General features: G+C 48.4%; 1 protein-coding gene across 8 annotated transcripts in view; it reads left to right on the top strand.

The window, feature by feature from the left end:
* Positions 1–16,893, top strand: part of CDK20 (cyclin dependent kinase 20) — a 56,154-nt gene that overhangs the window by 31,395 nt on the left and 7,866 nt on the right. For 6 of the 8 annotated variants that reach the window (XM_032427449.1, XM_032427447.1, XM_032427445.1 and 3 more), the window contains 4 exons: positions 12,194–12,352; positions 12,795–13,005; positions 14,019–14,197; positions 14,279–14,406. In XM_032427449.1, coding sequence (XP_032283340.1) covers positions 12,194–12,352; positions 12,795–13,005; positions 14,019–14,197; positions 14,279–14,406 — 677 coding nt within the window. The remainder of the gene's footprint in view (positions 1–12,193; positions 12,353–12,794; positions 13,006–14,018; positions 14,198–14,278; positions 14,407–16,893) is intronic. The other 2 variants (XM_032427453.1, XM_032427452.1) reach the window with 1 other exon arrangement.

The raw sequence follows: 16,893 nt of genomic DNA, 5'->3' as shown, positions 1-16,893 counted from the left end.
CTATTAGTTTTCAAAAATCATGATTAGGTGTAGAATTTTGTGAAAGGCCTTTTCGGTATGCAGATATAATTACAGGGTTTTTCTCCTTAGGTTTGTTATGGTGATTTATTGGATTTTTAAAATATAAATCATCCGTGCATTTCTTTTTAATGTGCTGATACATTCTAAATGCTGGCATTTTACCAGGATTTGGATCTGTCTGTGGGAGATTGGTCGATAGTTTTTTTGGTCTTCCTTTATCAGGTTTACATATAAATGCTATACTTCAAGGAACGTGAACATTTTTCTGCTTTTTTTAATGCCCTGGAACGATTCAAGTTGCATTGGGATTATCTGGTTTTTCAGTTTGGTAGAATTTATTTTTGATGTTATTGGTGCTGGATGCTTTTTTTGTGGTGGAGTTTTAAAACCGTTTTCTCAGTGTTTTCTATGGAAATTGGCCTGCTCAAGCTTTTCTTTGTCTGCTAGGATCAATTTTAATATATTGTGTTTTCCTAGGAAACTACCCACTGTATCTAGGCTTTCACCTTTTTATGCATACAGTTGTCTAGAATACTCTTGAGATTTTTTTTCTTTAAATTTCCTCTATTTGAACATTTGTTTCTGCCCTGTCATTTTTAAAATTTTTAATTTAAATTCAATTTAGTTAACATATAATGTATTATTAGTTTCAGGGTTAATATTTGGTGATTCATCAGTTGCATATAACACCCAGTGCTCATTATGTCAAGTGCCTGCCTTAATGCCCATCACCCAGTTGCCCCATGCCCCTACCCACCTCCCCTCCAGCAACCCTCAGTTTGTTTCCTAGAGTTAAGAGTCTCTTACGGTTTGTCTCCCTCTCTGTTTTTATCTTATTTTCCCCTCCCTTCCCCTATGTTCATCTGTTTTGTTTCTTAAACTCCACATACAAGTGACATTGTATGGTATTTGTCTTTGTTTGGCTGACTTACTTGCTTAGCATAATACCCTCTAGTTCCATTCACGTCATTGCAAATGGCAAGATTTCATTCTTTTTGATGGCTGAGTAATAATAATAATAATAATAATAATAAACTGTATATAAATACCACATCTTCTTTATTGGCCTGCCATTTCTTTTTGTGTATATGTGCTTTCTCCCATTTTTTCGTGATTAGCTAGTGCCTTGTCTGTTTTATTTAATATTTCTACTGATTTCCAGTTTCATTTCATTTTATTTCATTGTGATTGTTACGGAACCTGGACTGGATAGCCCAACGGAAGAACCAAGCGGCACCCGGAGATCTTGGAGGATAGGAGGTTTATTTAATGCTGGCGGGCTCAGAGGAGAATGGTCTCCAAAGGTCTGAGCCCCGAGCACAAACAAAGGGGGCAATTTATACACTTCTGCTTCCGCATACTGAGCACTTGTGGCGTGTGCGCGAAGCAGGGCAGGGAGAAGAACCCAGATTGGTGGGCGCGGGAAACAGAGCAGGGAGAAGAACCCGGAAGAGCCCCAGGGCAAGGACTGGAACTCTCTTGCTGGCTTGGTCAGCCATCTTAGGACACAGATTTTCCTTATCATTCCCCCCTTTGATGCCCCTTTAAACACCTAGTTTTGAGGGCATCATCTTCATCTTCTAAGGGGCGATAGTGAATAAGAAGTAATTGGAGTCTGATTTTAGCAATTTGAGTAGTAATAAACCCAATAAGGGCATTAAGAATACAAGGACCAAATGCCACTATGCGGAGAAGCAATAGGAGGGGGCCAACAAGGGGGGCGAACCAAGGGAACCATTGTGAGAGGGTATCCCACCAAGTTTTCCGCTGGAGTGTTTCCCACCGACGATGTACTCGTTCCTGTAATTGGGTCAGAGTTTCTTGGGCCACCCCTGACTCATTAGCATAGAAACAACATTCCTCCTGTAGGAAGAGGCAGAGCCCCCCTTGCGCGGCCATGAGCAAGTCTAGCCTGCACCTGTTTTGGAGGACCACTGAGGCCAGTGAATAGAGTTGGCGCTGCAGGGCCAGGGCCGACTGAGTGAGGGTGGAAAAATCCGCCGTGAGTTGTTGAGTTAACCCCTGGTACTGAACCTGAGACATCCCGACGCCAGGGGTGCTAGGGCAACACCTGATGCAGCCGGCAGGCTCACAATAAGAGGGTTGGCTGCAGGGGAGCATCGAGGGCAGCTAGAAGGTCTCCAGATGAGTGGGGCATTGCTCCCGGGGAGGACTGAAAGATCAGGTAAGAGACTGACAAGCATGCATGATTGATCGCGCGGGGTGATGCAGATGTACACACCTTGATCACAGGCCAGAAGTGTTGTTAGGCGCACAGACCCGACTGGCCCGTGATGGGAGAGGAAGAGTTGCCATACAGCGGTACCGGAGCCAGAAAGGGATAATCTGAGGTCCCCGGTGCCGAGGTGGGAGGTGACACGGTGGACTGGTTGAGGATAACACCTAGGTATTGGATGGGACCGGGCTTCCTACAGATCCAGCAGTCAGACACTAGGGGTGGATTCGAGTGGTTAAGCGCTTGGTGGGAGGCGTTAATCATACCTAACAGTTGCACTATAGATGCGTGCTGCGTGTGGATGGGGGACCCGGGGATGCGCCAGGGCGAGTTATTTTCTGTCTGACTCTGGGGGTTGACTGTAAGGCTTGGAGTGAACATGGACTTAATCATAAATTTGGCCATGGGGTCGGTCCCCATGGGGTGATATTGGCCCAACAGGAGAATGATTCCTGCAGCCCATGATGTGGCATTGGGTTCTGAGACTGAGAGGGTGAGCGGTATACAGTGTGGAGTCTCCAGGTGATGTTGAGAGATTTAGTCAAGACCTGTACAATGTCTGCCACAAATGCGGGTCCATTGTCACTATGGGTTGTTAATGGCAGGCCGAACCGGGGCACGCTTTCCTGCAAGAGGACTTTAGCTACTTCCCAGCTTTGCTCAGTCCTAGTCGGGAAGGCTTCGACTCTCCCAGAGTATGTGCGTACTATTACTAGGAGAGATCTGAACCCCCTGCTCGGCTGCACATCTGTGAGTCTACCTCGAGATCTTTGAAGGGGGTTGTTCCTGTTCTCTGGACACCTGGCGGGGCCGTGGTGCAGACCGAGCATCTACTTGTTCTTCGGCATAGTGCTGGCAGCTGACTGATGTAATAGTGCTTTATTTTTTTTAATTTTTAATTTTTTTAAAGATTTTATTTATTTGACAGAGACACAGCGAGAAAGGGAACACAAGCAGGGGGAGTGGGAGAGGGAGAAGCAGGCTTCCCGCTCAGCAGGGAGCCCGATGCGGGGCTCGATCCCAGGACCCTGGGATCATGACCTGAGCTGAAGGCAGACGCTTAACGACTGAGCCACCCAGGCGCCCCAACAGTGCTTTATTTTTGAGAAGGACCTCTAATGCAGTTTTTCCTAGATCAGTGAGTTGGTGGTATTCCTTGACTAGATGCCCTCCAGTTGCTGTTGGAACAAAGATGCGCCCGTCTGGCATCATCCACCATCCCTTTTCAGTCAGGGTGGCTCCCTCAGCCATGGTCCATTCATTTTCCTTTTTAGTGTAACTGGGTGGAGGGAATTCTTACGGGGGTGTCAGGGCCATGGTGAGGGAAGGGGCTCTGCCCATGTCCTCACTGGCTGCGGTCTTGGCTGCCTCATATGCCAGGCGATTTCCCCGCGCTATGGGGTCGTCTCCTTTCTGGTGTCCCTTACAGTGCAGGATTTCTACTTCCTTTGGAAGCCAGACAGCTTCGAGGAGTCTCAGTATCTCCTCCTTATTCTTGATAGCTTTTCCTGCTGCAGTTAGGAGGCCCCTTTCCTTGTAGATGGCTCCATATATATGTACAGTAGCAAAGGCATACCGAGAGTCAGTATAGATGTTGACTCTTGCCGTCACCGAGGGTGAGGGCTCGGACTAAGGCGTATAATTCAGCCCGTCGAGCTGACCATCCAGCTGGTAATGCCTTAGCTTCTAGGACTTCAGTGGTTGTGGCTACTGCATAACCCACTTTCCGGGCACCCTCTTGTAGGTAACTGCTGCCATCGCTGAACAGCGTGAGCTCTGGATCCTTTATGGCTTGATCCCGCAGATCTGGACGGCTCGCGTAGACTTCATCAGTCACCTCGGAGCAGTCATGGTCTGGTTTCCCCTCTTCTGTGGGGAGAAGGGTTGCTGGATTTAAAGGTCCTTACTGTTTTGACTGTAACCCGTGGGTTTTCCCAGAGGAGCCCTTGGTGTTGTGCTAGCCAAGAGTTGGGAAGGAAGTGGTGTCCCTGTGCCTTCATGAGGGACACAACTGCATGAGGGACCTTGACGTTAAGTTTCTGCCCCAGGGTAAGTCTGTCCGCCTCCTTGATGAGTAGGAGTGTGGCTGCCAGCGCCCTGGGGCACGGCGGCCATCCCACTGCCACAGGGTCTAGCTTCTTTGACAGGTAAGCAACTGGCCGTTGCCAGGGCCCAATAGTCTGGGTGAGTACCCGAGCACTATTTTTTCCTTTTCGTGCACAAAGAGATTGAAGGGTTTTTCTGCATCTGGTAGGCCCAGGGCTGGAGCCCGCCCCAGGGAGGTCTTTATCCCTGTGAAAACGGCTTCTGCTTCCTCAGTCCAGGCAGGGGGTTCTTGATCTGGTCCCCCTAAGAGATCATAAAGGGGTCTTGCTATTGCCAAGAACCCAGGGATCCAGATGCAACAGAATCCTGCAGCCCCCAGGAATTCTCGTAGGCCCCTTTTTGTCTGGGGCTATGGCAGGGAGATGATGACTTTCTCTCTCTCCGGCCCTAGTTCTCTTTTCCCTTGGGTGAGGAGGAAACCAAGGTATCGGACCTGTTGGCAGATTTGTGCCTTCTTCCGTTAGGCTCGTTATCCCGAGTCTGACAGGAGCTGTAGGAGGGCCTTTGTGCCTTTTGTGCAGTGTTCTTATGAGTCACTGGCGAGGAGGAGGTCATCCACATACTGGAGGAGGGTGCATCGTGTGGCCTCTTGGGAAGCTGGCGAGGTCTGCAGCCAGTGCTTCCCCAGAGAGGGTTGGTGAGTTTTTAAACCCCTGCGGGAGGCGCGTCCAAGTCAGTTGCTTCTGGCACCCTGTATCAGGTTCAGGGCATTCAAAGGCAAACAGTGGCTGGCTCTGGGGAGCTAAGCGGAGGCAGAAGGCATCCTTCAAACCTAGGCAAGTGAACCATCTGGCCGATCCTGGGATTTGGCCAAGGAGGGTGTATGGATTCGGGACCACTGGGTGCAGAGAGATGGTCACCTTGTTGATGGCCCGCAGGTCTTGAACTGGTTGATATCCCCCTCCTGGCTTCTTGACTGGCAGGAGTAGGCGAGTCTGAACTCCAGCGGGCTGCTCGGTTGGGCCTGGGCACAGAATAGCCTCCATTCTTCTTCCATCGGCGTGGTAATTGCTAGTGGTAATTGCCTTGGGTTCAGTCAGAGGCTAGTGTGTCCATTGGCCCAAAGGTTATCTGAGCCCTAAGTTTGGAGAGTATGTCTTGGCCCAGGAGGAGGATGGAGCAGTCAGGCAGATAAAGGAATTCATGTTGGACCTTGTGGCCCCTGAGTTTGCACTGGCGAGCCTGGCAAAAGAGCTGTTGTATCGCCCGTGTCCCAGTGGCCCCGAGGATGGTTGCAGTCCTTTTGCTGAAGGGTGCCACTGGGGAGGTGACAACAGAGTGCTCGGCCCCAGTATCAACCATGGAAGTCACTGATTGGCCCCCCATCTTCATTTTGACGGTGGGCTCATGGGGGCCAGGAGGAAAGAGCCCAGTCCGCCTCAGTCTGAGTCCATTCCCGTAAGGCCTATGAGGTTCTCCTCTTGGGGTTCTTAATTGTAGCGGCTGGGCTTTTGAGCCTTTCCCCGGTTGGGACATTCGTTTTTCCAATGCCCATTCTCTTTACAGTAGGCACATTGATCCCTTGCCAAGGGGGTTCTGGGCTTCCCCCCTTTCGGAGGTCGGGATCTCCCCCCCTTTGTGTTGTCCTTTTCTTTCAGGGTGGCGGCAAGGAGGCTGACTTTCTTTTTCATCTTTCTGTCGGCTTCCCGTTCGGCTGCGACTTCCCTGTTCATGTAGACTTTATTGGCAATCTCTATTAGTTGGGTGATGTTCATCCCGGCAAAACCCTCTACTTTCTGAAGTTTTTTTCTGATATCTGGGGCGGCCTGTGCCACGAAGGAGGTGTTTACCATCTGTTGGCTTTCCTGTGCCTCGGGGTCAGATGGAGTGTATATCCTGTAGGCTTCACATAGTCTTTCGTAGTCGTCCCCGGGGGACTCCCCTGGTTGTTGAGTGACCGAGGATACCTTAGTCATGTTCATGGGTTGCTTAGCTCCTGCCCAGATTCCCTGGAGGAGGGCCTCCTGGTCCCGGCGGATGTGTTGCTGTCCCTCGGTGGTGGTGAAGTCCCACGCTGGGCGCTCTTCAGGTGTGGCCACCTTAGCCCAGGCAGCAGGGTCGATGACTCCCGCTGGTGCGTGCTCTTCCAGGTACTGCTGTGCACCTTTCACTATTCTCCTCCTTCCCTCTGTGTTAAAACGGTGGGGAGTAACTGTGGGCAGTCTTCCCAGGTTGGCCGATGAGTTCCAGTTGAGGAGGTTGGTGGTGGAGAAGAGCTGATAATACATCATAGAATGGCCAGGTCGGACTGTCCCGTCTTCATCGTGCCTCTCCGGTTCCCGCGTCTCTTGTACCGGCATTTGAAGGGTGCTTGCGCCCGGCCTGGGGCGCAGCGTGGGGCACAGCCTGGCTGCTGGTCCTGGAGAAAGTGTATCCTCTGGGCCTGGGGGCGCTGGTGAGACCCATGGCGGTGGAGTGTCTGGAGCTGAAGGGCCAGGTGTAGACGGTCTTGGGGGTAAGTGATTAAGACCCTGGCCTGTCCTTGCCAATTGCAAACGAATCGCACCCGGGGGGGAAGGGTCTGAGCAGTTCCTAGCCAGGAGTCAATGTACGGAAACTGGTCAGGGTGTCCTGGTTCTCCTGTTATGACCCGCCATACTCGATGAATCATTGGGACATCGAATGTCCCTTCTGAAGGCCACCTGACATCAAAGGTGGGCCATTCCAATTCACATAGGGTTCTCAACTTGCCAGGGTTCATCCTGACTCCATAGTGTCCCAACAACCCCTTCTTGAAATTTTTGATCATGGTCTCTAGAACCGTAGGTTTACTCTGCCCTGACCCCGTGGTGATGTCCCCGTGTGCGGTGGGGCAGAGACAGACAAAGGGGGGGTGCCTCCTGAGGTGAGGAGACCAATCAGATGCCCTTCTGGCCGTGTCCCCAAGGAGCTTAGGTGAGGCTTAGCCGTAGCGGTCTCAGCGTTGTGACTTACGATCGGAAACTATTCTGATGCTGCCGTAGACTGTATGCCGTTCACCATGGAATTGCATACGGGCGCACTCAGACTCCGTAGGCTTCTGGGGACCTTAAGGGTGCCTGCCCACGGAGCTACAGAATCAGTCCACTTGAGCAAGCCGGGTCGGACTGCACATTCACTCACACATTCACACTCCAGAAGTTATTACATTCCCTCCCTGGGAATCCCTACCTGTGAGACCTCTAAGAGGTCTCTGGGAGGTGATCAGGCTCCCCTTCCACCCCGACGGGTGGGCCTGTCTGGGTCCTGGGGCCCCAGGCCTTACCGGAATCTGATGTTGGGACCAGGTGCTCACCTGCCCAGTCTCCTCGAGTCAGGTGGGAACAGCAAAGAGGGGCCGGCCTGAGGTGACGGGGCGGGAGACTGCCAAAAATTAGGCAGGGCGCGCCTTCTCCATTACGATCCCTCGTTCCGTCACCGCCCCGCCATTGCCCCCAAACCGGTGGCAACAATGGGTCAGCACGGTTGGGTTTCCCAGTCAGGGAACCAAATGTTACGGAACCTGGACTGGATCGCCTGACGGAAGAACCAAGCGGCACCCAGAGATCTTGGAGGACAGGAAGTTTATTTAACGCCGGTGGGCTCAGAGGAGAGTGGTCTCCAAAGGTCTGAGCCCCGAGCACAAAGGGTGCAATTTATACACTTCTACTTCCGCATACTTGGCACTTTTGGCGCGTGCGCAAAGCGGGGCAGGGAGAAGAACCCAGATAGGTGGGTGTGGGAAGCAGAGCAGGGAGAACCTGGAAGAGCCCCGGGGCAAGGACTGGAACTCTTGCTGGCTTCATCGGCCATCTTAGGACACAGATTTTCCTTATCATATCAGAGAATACTTTACGATATAGAATTTACTGAGGTTTCTTTGTGACTATTCCATTTTTGTGAAAGTTTATGTGTGCTTGCAAGGAAGGTGTATTCTCCATTATTGGGATACAAATATCCAAATATAGTCATTATTATTATTGTTAAGTCTTATTATTAGAGCACGAGCAGGGAGAGGAGCAGAGAGGGAGGGAGGGGGAAAGAATCTCAAGCAGACTCCGCACTGAGCATGGAGCCTGACATGGGGCTCAATCTCACAACCCCAAGATCATGATCTGAGCCGAAACCAAGATTCCAACTCTCAACCGATTGAGCCACCCAGGTGCCCCAATTATATTGTTAGGTCTTACGTTTATTTACCTTCTGTCTACTTGGCCTTAGACTGAGAGCATTATTATTGTTTATTTTTATATAATAACATGTTTAACTCATAAATATTTGAATATATTATTGTGTTTCACTTTGTTTCTTTTTGTGTCTGCTTTGTGAAGGTGATTGGGGTGTTTCTTTGATAAGTATCAGAGGTTTTATTTCTTCATTGTGAATTACAGCCTTTATTGTTGTTAACCTTGAAAAAAAAAAAGCTGCCAGTTATTTTACTAGCAAAAATGGGTTTATGTGGAAATAGCAGAGAATTCAATTCAGGGGACGCCAGCTGTGGCAAAACCATAGAGAAGTCCAAAAAACAAGAGAAAGGTTCTTTTAGAGAGGAAAAGGGGTGTGGGGAGGGGCTGAACTGGGAGCTGGAAGTATAGTGGCTTCTCGTCGGCTGCGCTGTGACTGCCTCTCATTGGCTGAGCTGTTGCTGGGACGGAAGAAACCTTCCTCCTCCTGTTGGGATTTTAAGGAGCATCCTCCAGGAGGTCCCTCTCTTCCTCTTGGGTCCGCAATTGACAACCAGTGCTTGGCGTGAGAGCTCCCCCTGCTGGCCTCTGAACTCCATTCTAGACAAGGTTTCCTTTTATTAATTTTCACAGGGATAGGAAGTGTCTGTTGTTGTATTTCCTGCTTTGGCCTGAGTCCTCCCTTTTCTGGTATTAGGACCACTTTGCCTCCTTCCACGGATTTGTGTGTGCCTGACACACCTTTACTGTTTCGTCATGGTTAACTTTTCTGTTTTGATTGAGCTTCTTGAATATACAGTCAGGTTTTCTTTTGTACATCAGTGTAATCATCTTTTTTATTCTGATAAAGTGAGTTAAGCCATTTACATTGAACAACATATGTGCCTGATCTCAAGTTTTGTTTTATGTCACGTTTATGGTGTGATGTGGCACATTACTGAGCTCCTTTCTCCAAATATGTTTTCCCTTTTTAATGTGTATCTTTTTGGGTAAAGGTGCTATCTTTTGTTATTTAGGAAGGCTTGTATTTTTTGTTTGTTTTTTGTGGCGTGGTTACCTTTGTCTTAATACTTTTTGTCTCCATTTTCCTTATTCAGGCCTACGTATTATTTTATTTGTTGGCTTTACATGATACTCCTTTTCTCCCATGGTGATCAGTGTACTTATTCTACTTTGATCCTTGTCCCTTCTCTTCCCGCTTTTGAAGATCCACTATTTCCACCTTTCTGAGAATATGCAACATTTACACATTGTTTTTCCTTGTCTCCCCTTTTTTTTTTTTTTTAAACTTTGACCGACAGTGTACTGTACTTAGTAGTCACACCAGTTCTGGTGACGTTTTCCTTGTATCTTGTGGTCTGGTGGGGCCCATCCTCTAGTAGATCCCCGAAGAAGTCTCTCGAATACATCCTTGCAGGTCTGACGCTGCTTTCTGTAGCCTGGACACTTGAAGAATGGCCGGGCTGGGCCCTAGATCCCTGACTCATATTTGTCTTGAATTTTGTGAAAATACTATTTCACTGTGTTTTTGTTGAAAAGTCTGCTCCCACTTTGACTTACTTTCCTTGTTGTACACTTGGACTTGTAAATCAAAGGCTTGAAGGATTTTTGAAATACTTAAAGTCTAGTAGTTTTGTTGTGAGGTGTCTGTGGTGACCATCCTGGATTGACTTTTCCAGGAACATATGTACCCTTTTGATATGTGGATTCAGGTTTTCTTTTATTTTCAGAAAGTTTCATTGTATGTGAGTTTTAAGTATTAGTCTCTTAATTGTTTGCTTTTCCTCTGCAGGAGCTTCACTTGTATGCTTACTAGATCTTCTTTGCCCGTCCTCTTGGACACCTGCTCTCAGATTCATCTTAGCTCTTTATTCCATCTTTGTTCTCTTGCCTGTTTTCCTTCTTCTTTAGTGTCCTTATTGGCCCAGTAGAATATATTCTCAGGTATATTGCTAGTCTTTTTTTTTTTTTTTTTTATGTTTTTATTTTTTAAAGATTTTATTTATTTATTTGACAGAGAGATAGCGAGAGCAGGAACACAAGCAGGGGGAGTGGGAGAGGGAGAAGCAGGCTTCCGGCCGAGCAGGGAGCCCGATGCGGGACTCGATCCCAGGACTCTGGGATCATGACCTGAGCCGAAGGCAGACGCTTAATGACTGAGCCACCCAGGCGCCCTATTGCTAGTCTTTAAGATAACTTTTTCTTCAGTATCTTTCCCGAATTAATTTAACTCTTATTTCACATCTTGGCTCTTTGTCCATTTTGGTTTGAGTGTTGAATTTCTAATTCAGGGTGTTCCTTCATGTCTGCACGTGCTTATTTTATGATATTTGATTCATGTCGGGGTGTGGCTACCAATCTCTGTTGGTTGTTCTTTGGGGAATGGTTCTATCAGCTAAAATGTTTTGTTCCTTTCTTACTTTCACTTTCTTCTAATGACTTTGTTTGAATGTTGCCTGCCATTTTCTGAGCATTTTATAGTTTTTGTGTTTTCTTGGCTTGTAAGAACAGGTGTCTTTATGTAAGTTGAATAGAATAGAAAGTCCAGAGAGGGTTCCATGTGTGAGTGCCTGGGTAAGGATGTCCTTTTATTTTGTTTAATTAATTTTTTTTTTTTTTTTGGTACCAAAACCCGGGAACAAACCATAAAGATGTCCTTTTAAAACAGTAGGCGAAGGACAAGCTATTCGAGAAATGGAGCATAGGGACAGGAAGGAAAACAAGTTACTCACATGTCACTCTGTTTGTAGAAATATGTTTAGAATAATTAAAAACTAATGCAAAAGACAGTAGTGTAAAATTATCTCAGGAATGTATAAACTTTTTTTTTTTTTTTAAGATTTTATTTATTTGACAGAGCACAAGTAGGGGAAGCAGCAGGCCGAGGGAGAGGGAGAAGCAGGTTTCCCACTGAGCAGGGAGCCCGACGCGGGGCTCAATCCCAGGACCCTGGTATTATGACCTGAGCCGAAGGCAGCTGCTTAACGAACTGAGCCACCCAGGCGCCCCTAAACAGTTTTGAATCAAGAAAAATTACATAGGTTTGATTTACTTAAAAATCCAAAACATCTGAACCAGAGAATATTACAACATTAAGATACATGAAAATTATGAGAAAACACTGAATCTTCTTTAACGAAGCACTGATATCAGATTATATGAAGCATAGAATCTAGTTGAAAAGATAGCAGTCAGTTCATAGAAAACAGCACAATTGGCCAGTATGGGATTACTAACCCGTAATCAAGAAAGTGACATTAGGATGAAGCTTTTCACCTGTCAGATGAGCAAACATTTTCAAAGACCGGCATTACAGTAAGTCGGATGAGGGTAAATAGGTATTTTTTACACATGGCAAATAAGATTTGCGCTTTTTTGAAAAGCTTTTTTTTTTTTCCCTGTTAAGTCTTCAGTATGACACTCTGACCTAATCAGGCCAGCGCTGGGGATCTCTCAGCGGAAATACTGGAATCGGTGTGTGGAGCTTCTGTGCAGGGGCGCTCAGTGCTGCAGTGACAAGATCTGTGAACAAATTAAATTTCCATAAGAGTGAGAGAAAGTAAAAAGTCGTGGGCAATGTCTGACAAGAAATATTTCCAAGGAGCGTTAGCCGGCAAGGAGGCAGTCGAGCGGTTGCCCTCTGCTGGGGGAGGCCCCGGGCTGACCACGGTCTTCGCTGTCTGTGCAGGCGGCCTGTGCCGAGGGCGTCCTGTATGCGCTGAGCGTGCCCCAGCTGCAGCTGCTCTCCAGGACCAGTGTGTTTCCGAGCAGCCCCACCAGTCTCCTCTGCTCTCCTGACTGCCGGTGGGTGTTTGCTTCGGCCCAGGACTCAGACTTGGGCCCAAAGGTCAGTGGCTTTGTGCACACAAAGTGGTGAGTTCTGTGCCCAGGCTTGTGGATGGGTCTGGGAGGGTGGCTTCCAGTGCAGGACCAAGCCTGCCAGAAGCACCTGCAGACAGGATGGTCCAGGGACAGAGGAGTCATCTGGAGCAGACTTCAAGTGGTAGGACAGGAATAGAGAGCAAGACGTTGGAGGCAAAAGCATGCCGGTGACGTACACTGCTCAAAACCACAAGAGCCCTTAAAAAACACAAGAGCCGTTGATTTGGTTGTCCTATCACACCGACTGACCCGGGACGGGTGTGCAAGATGTTTCCAGCAGGGCCTGACCAGCTAGTCCGAGCAGTCTGGAGAGCAGGGCACACAAGGGGCACCGGAAACCCTGTAAGACACGGTGAGGTCACTGGGTGTGGGTCAGCGGCACGGACCACATGGCGGTGTTCCCCCAGGTGTTCTACACTCGCTCCCTGCTCTGTCTGGTAGAGGATGAGCCTCCTGTCTCCACCACTCTCCCCATCTGGCTGACTTCCAGAGCCTGCTGGGCCCCTGACGAGACAGCCAGGCTGATGGTGATGCACAGAAACAATGATAGCAGGCAGCTGGCCATCAGCACCTACGAGCTGGGGGCCAAGCAGTCCCAGGAAGGAGTGGACGTTGTGGGTAAGTGTCCCCACGCCAGGACTGTCACTGTTGCACTGTGGTGCCTCAAGCACAGATTCCTCGGGTTTCCTTTGGGGCACTTTTCTTCCCTCTCAGTGAATATAGTGGCCCAACAAATGTCTTGTTGTTTGTGATTGTACTGGCCGAGTGGTTGAGCGCTTGCCGCATTCCAGGCCCTCTGTGTGGCCCTGGGATCCAGGCACTAACCACTGACCACGTACAGTCTCGCCTCTCCTCACTGTCTTGTCACAACTGTGGCAGACACACTCTTCTTGGTGCTGAGTGTGCACAGAGATGAGTAAAAGCCACAACCGTTTCTTCCCCAGGGAGCTCCCAGGCCAACAGGAAAATAAGACCCATAGCTGTCTCTTTTTCTGCCTCCTTTGTCTCCCAAACTGGATGTCACTGTGACTGGCCTGCCCTGTGGCCCTTAGAATTTTTTCTTTTGTACTATATTCATTTGTTTTCATGTCATCATTTGACCATAAAGTTTACTCTGAGCTTCCTAGCAGCCAAGGAAAAAAGGGAAACAGGATGTGTACTCAAATCCCTTGTTTGATAATGAGCATGAATTCTTCGAAAGAGGTAATTTTTTTCCTGCTGGTAAACCATAAGGAAATGATCCAGTTAATTAAAAAAAAAAAAAAAAGGAATGCTATACAGTATAAAAGACAGTATCATCATAATAGTTTTTGGCAGATGTTACAAATGTCATAGTTCTCATGGCGCCACATCTTACATCACCCTGCCGTAGCTGGGGAGGGGCAGGGGGCCTATCCCCTGGAAGGTACGTGTGCCAGATATTGTCACTTCCACATGCATTTTGCCTCGAATCTTTACAGTCCCCTTAAGTAGGGCACCGCCATCCGTATGGGAGGCTTCAGGGAGTACTCGCAGGTGTGACCACAAAGGTGTTGCTCTTGTCAGTGTACCACGTCATCTTAGGTGAGGCACGTGTACTCCACACCCCCAGCTGCTACTGAGATGACAGTCTGTGTTTTTATTTGAAAAAGTACAACAGATTGCAAGTTTCCTCCTGCCAGACACCATGACACCCCCTCACCTCATGAAGGGCCATGGCTCTCAGTTGATCCTGCTGGTGTCGGGGTCGGAGCTGGTGCTCTTCACCATCCAGGGCCTGCGGCTGGCAGCCTTCCAGGACCACCAGAAGCCCGTCACGTCCCTGTGGGTGGTGAGTGGGGGCCCGCCCGCCTGCATCGGGGCCCCGCCTCCGGAGCCTGCGGCTCCACCTCACTCGGCTTCTCATTTCAAGGACCAGAGCCGAGTCCTCACTGCTTCCTTCGACCTCTCCCTGCGGGTCTACGTGTGGAATAAGGAAAATAAGTTTCCCGTCCTCAAGAGCTGCTATCACCTGCTCGGGGGCTCCCACAGATGGGCCAGGTAACTGCTTCCAGTTCCCTTCGCCCGACCCGTGAAGCGGCCTCACCTGGCCTGCCGGCGGCAGCTGTAAGGCATGTGACTGGGACTTGGGTCTCAGCCCGGCCTATTTGCACTATTTGGGGACCTGAGATAAGTCGCTGCTCAGATGCCATTTCCTCTGCTTCAAAACAAAGATGCTAAGCAGCATCTACATTATCTCCTCTAACGTACAAAACTGCCGCCTGCGGTTGGTACCACGCACGCTCCCGGATCAGACAGAGGCTGTGAGGTGTGGCTGTTTTGCCCACAGTCCCGCAGGGACGCACAGTGACACCCAGGTGGGCCCGGCCTGGACCTGCAGCCCCGCTCTCACCTCCTGCCCTGAGCCACACGATTCTAAAACCATTTCCCAAATGCAGGTGGTGGTGGAGTCAGTGGGGTGTGGTGGGAAAAGTCCCCAAGAATGCAGTTTTGCTTTGGGTTCTTTAATTAGTATTTTGGAATCACTTGTTTCTTCTTGCCAGACTGAGTTCTGCAAACAGACAGGGCGGGCAGGTCTGCCCCGGGCTGCTCACGGTGACAGGGCTGACCACCATCACTGGTGTGAGGTCCGAGGTAATTTTAGCCTCCTGTGGCAGACATTTTACTGTCGTAAATGAAAAATGGAAAAAATACCAAGCCCCAAACCAAATATTTTAAAAAACTACAGATTTCTGTAACAAACCTACCTCATTTCTGAGTTTTCAATCAGTTGTCATTTGAAGATAATTCTTAAAGCAAACTCCTAATTAATACAGAAAAACTTCATTCCTTTTAGTAAACAAGCTCAACTTTCTGATAGAGATTCAGCTTAAATCTTATGGTAACTGGTAGGTTTTAACACGCTCTCTTAACTTGCTAAACAAAGCATAGAGGACAGCCTGATGCTCCTGTTCTGAGAAGGACTTGCATCAGTTGCTTCTTCACTCAGGATTCCTCCTTAAATTCCTTTGAAGTTTGAGGCCACGTTTGCATCTGCTTTGCTGTATTTTTGCTAGTTAATGCCCTTGTACACTTGCCCCTTCACGCCGCTGCCCTTCAGGGGCGGGGGCATCGTGGCCTCACCATGCTGAGTCTGCGTGTGACCAGAGGCCGGCGTTTGTGACAAACTTCTCCGGCGGGAGAGGTCCCGCTTAGACGCCGCAACCACTCGGACCGCCGTGATGCTTCCTCCTCCAGAGGCAGGAAGCCTCTCTCTGCTGAGGGACACACAGTGCAGACATTTGTTCTCATGGTTGCTGGAAAGTGAGGGGATTATGCTCCCATGTTGGCCTCAAAATACACTTTCCCCCTTTCTTTTCTGTGTGTGTCTTTAAAGAATTCTCTACATCATTACTGAGTGATTAGAGCATCCTTTCACTGAAATAACACCGTTTCAACTTAGCAAGCAAGTGGCACTTTTAGAAACTTCTTTTTTACATGTCTTTTGAAACACTGCACAGCATGCACTACCCAACAGGACCCTCGTGCTGAGCATGTAGCACTGTGAGACTCTTTTACACGTGTGTTTTTACACGCTGACTTACATGGATGTAGAATGGAAAACATCCTTCACTGAAATGACATCATTCTCAACGTGATAAATAAGTAGCACACTTACTTAGAAATATCTTTTCAAAAGTGTGCTTTAATCATGACCCCAGAATGGATCATGATTTTAAATTATGCCCCTTTCCTAATTCAGAACAGATTCCTCCAGAAATCCTTAGTTGAGTGGTAATTTCTTTGGGGAGCTTCATTTGGCAACAATAAACCCAGCACTCTTGCTTCATGCTGTTCCCCATAAGTTTTTTCCAGCACCTTTTTGAATGCTGCAAGACATAACCAGTACTTTCTGAGAGCTTTTCAGTTTCCTAAAATGTTATCATCTGTGAATATATAATACATAAATAATTCTCTAGAGAAAACAGGGAAAATGGGTGTGTTAAATATAACTTTATCAGAAACCTAGCCACATACCCCCAGGTATCTACCCAAGAGAAATGTTTGTTATATCCAAACGAGGACTTGTACATGAACGTTCTTAGCAGCTTTATTTTGTCTTGTTTTATTTTTAGTATGGAGTTTCTTCTAAGCTAAAAGGTAGTTCATGAAAGCCAAAGTGGCAGTAGCTTAGAAGCAATCTATGGCCAAAACCACCTTCTACAGGAAACTCAGGTCCCTTTTGTGGTTTGGCTGGTATGGTTCTGTCCACACCCGCTCACTCTCTGTCATACCTCAGAGCAGCATTGTCCTCTTTCTAGGCAAAGATAGCATCGTGGAGAATGACGACTCCTGTTGATGTCTTTCACTGAGACTGGCTGGGAATTGATGGCCCGATTCTCAGTTCTGGGGAAATGACTCTACCCTGTCGAGATTGGATTAGGTACCTGTTCTCTACCGAAGCTTCTAGACTTGCTGAAATCGTAATTCAGGCAGCTACCATCAGGAGGGCCCAAAGCTGATACTCCCACTCCAGAATGTGAGCAT

This window comes from Phoca vitulina, unplaced genomic scaffold, assembly GCF_004348235.1.
Source record: "Phoca vitulina isolate PV1807 unplaced genomic scaffold, GSC_HSeal_1.0 scaffold37, whole genome shotgun sequence".
Lineage (NCBI taxonomy): Eukaryota > Metazoa > Chordata > Mammalia > Carnivora > Phocidae > Phoca > Phoca vitulina.
This window is presented reverse-complemented; position numbering and strand designations above follow the sequence as displayed.